Genomic DNA, 1,370 nt, shown 5'->3' on the forward strand with positions numbered 1-1,370 from the left:
GCGCGGAGGCCGCTCCACGCGCAGAGGCCGTGCGCGGAGGCCGCTCCGTGCGCGGAGGCCGCTCCTGGGGCGAAGGCCGCTCCGCGCCCCTCTCAGCCACCCGCCCTGTCCCCCGCAGGTCCCCAACTACCTCCCGTCCATCAGCGCGGCCATCGGGGGCGAGGCCCCGCAGCGCTACGTGTGGCGCCTCTGCATCGGCCTCCACTCGGCGCCCCGCTTCCTCGTGGCCGTCGCCTACTGGAACCACTACCAGCGCTGCCCCTGCGCCCACCCGCGCTACCCGCGCCTCTGCCACCTCAACCTGCTGCTCAACGTGCTCGAGAACGGCGCCCTCCTCGTCCTCACCTACGTGTCCTCCTCGGAGAACTACAGTAGGTGCCTCCTCGCTCCGCAGGGACGCTTGGGAAGGAGTCGGTTTTGGGGGGAAAACGCCAGGAAAACACCCAGGTTGGGCTCGGTGTTTGTCAGCGGCAGCCGGTGCCGCCGCGGCACAGCTGGTGCTTTGGCCTCCGATGCTCTCGGCTGCTTGGCCCAAACTGGAGGCAGTTTTGGAGTGGAGGCTCAAATGGGAGTTCGGAGCTTGGTCCCCGCGTCCCTGCCCRGCCCTGCTCCTGGCTCCGGGGTGCCCGTGTCCCTCGCGGTTGGCGCCCAGCCTGCGCTGTCCTGGTGGAGCCTCCTGGCACGGAGCTTTCCGGGTGGAATTCCCTGGAGCTGGAGGTTTTGGAGGCCCAGGCACGGCGGGAGCTCGCGGGTGCTCGGCGCTGCTTCCCGGGGCTTGTTGCTCTTCCTGCTCCTTCTCCTCCCCGTTTTTCCTGGGTCAGGGGAGCTGGTGGCCCCAGGGTGCCACGTGCCCGTCGGCTGCAGCACCCTGGGGTGAAGAACAGAGCGTGGGGACCTGCCCACGGCCGCGGTGCCACCCCAGCACCCTGGGAGCTCAGGGTGACCGTGCCCGCTGTCCRTGGCTGAAGGAAGCCCTGGGGTCCAGGCGGCTGCTCCTTGGGGATGTGTCTCCCGGGGCGCTTTGTGCCCATTGAGAAGCCAACGTCCTTTTCTGCTCCCGCTTTGCCAGGAGCCCGGGGGCAGCTATGGGTGCTGGTGCCCTCGGAGCTGGGGTGGCTGCTTGGGAGCCGCGGGTCCCTGCAGTGCCATTTGGGAGCCCCCAGGTCCCTGCGATGCCCTCAGAGCTGGGATGGGTGGATGGGAGCCAGCGGGTCCCTGTGGTACCATTTGGGAGCCCACGGGTCCCTGCGGTGCCGTTTGGGAGCCCCCAGGTCCCTGTGGTGCCCTTGGAGCTGGGCCGGATGGATGGGAGCCCACGGATCCCTGCGGTGCCATTTGGGAGCCCGGGTCCCTGCAGTGCCCTTGGAGCT

At 69.5% G+C, this 1,370-nt stretch overlaps 1 protein-coding gene across 1 annotated transcript in view; it reads left to right on the forward strand.

The window, feature by feature from the left end:
• The window catches only part of LOC112955771, a gene marked incomplete at its 5' end in the record, with an annotated part of 4,178 nt that extends 3,301 nt beyond the window's left edge, over nucleotides 1–877 (forward strand). Inside the window, one exon of the mRNA XM_026049135.1 lies at nucleotides 119–877. Coding sequence (XP_025904920.1) covers nucleotides 119–877 — 759 coding nt within the window. The remainder of the gene's footprint in view (nucleotides 1–118) is intronic.
• Nucleotides 878–1,370: the final 493 nt, after the last annotated feature.

This window comes from Nothoprocta perdicaria, unplaced genomic scaffold (genome assembly GCF_003342845.1).
Source record: "Nothoprocta perdicaria isolate Ctin4 unplaced genomic scaffold, notPer1 scaffold_595, whole genome shotgun sequence".
Classification (NCBI taxonomy): domain Eukaryota; kingdom Metazoa; phylum Chordata; class Aves; order Tinamiformes; family Tinamidae; genus Nothoprocta; species Nothoprocta perdicaria.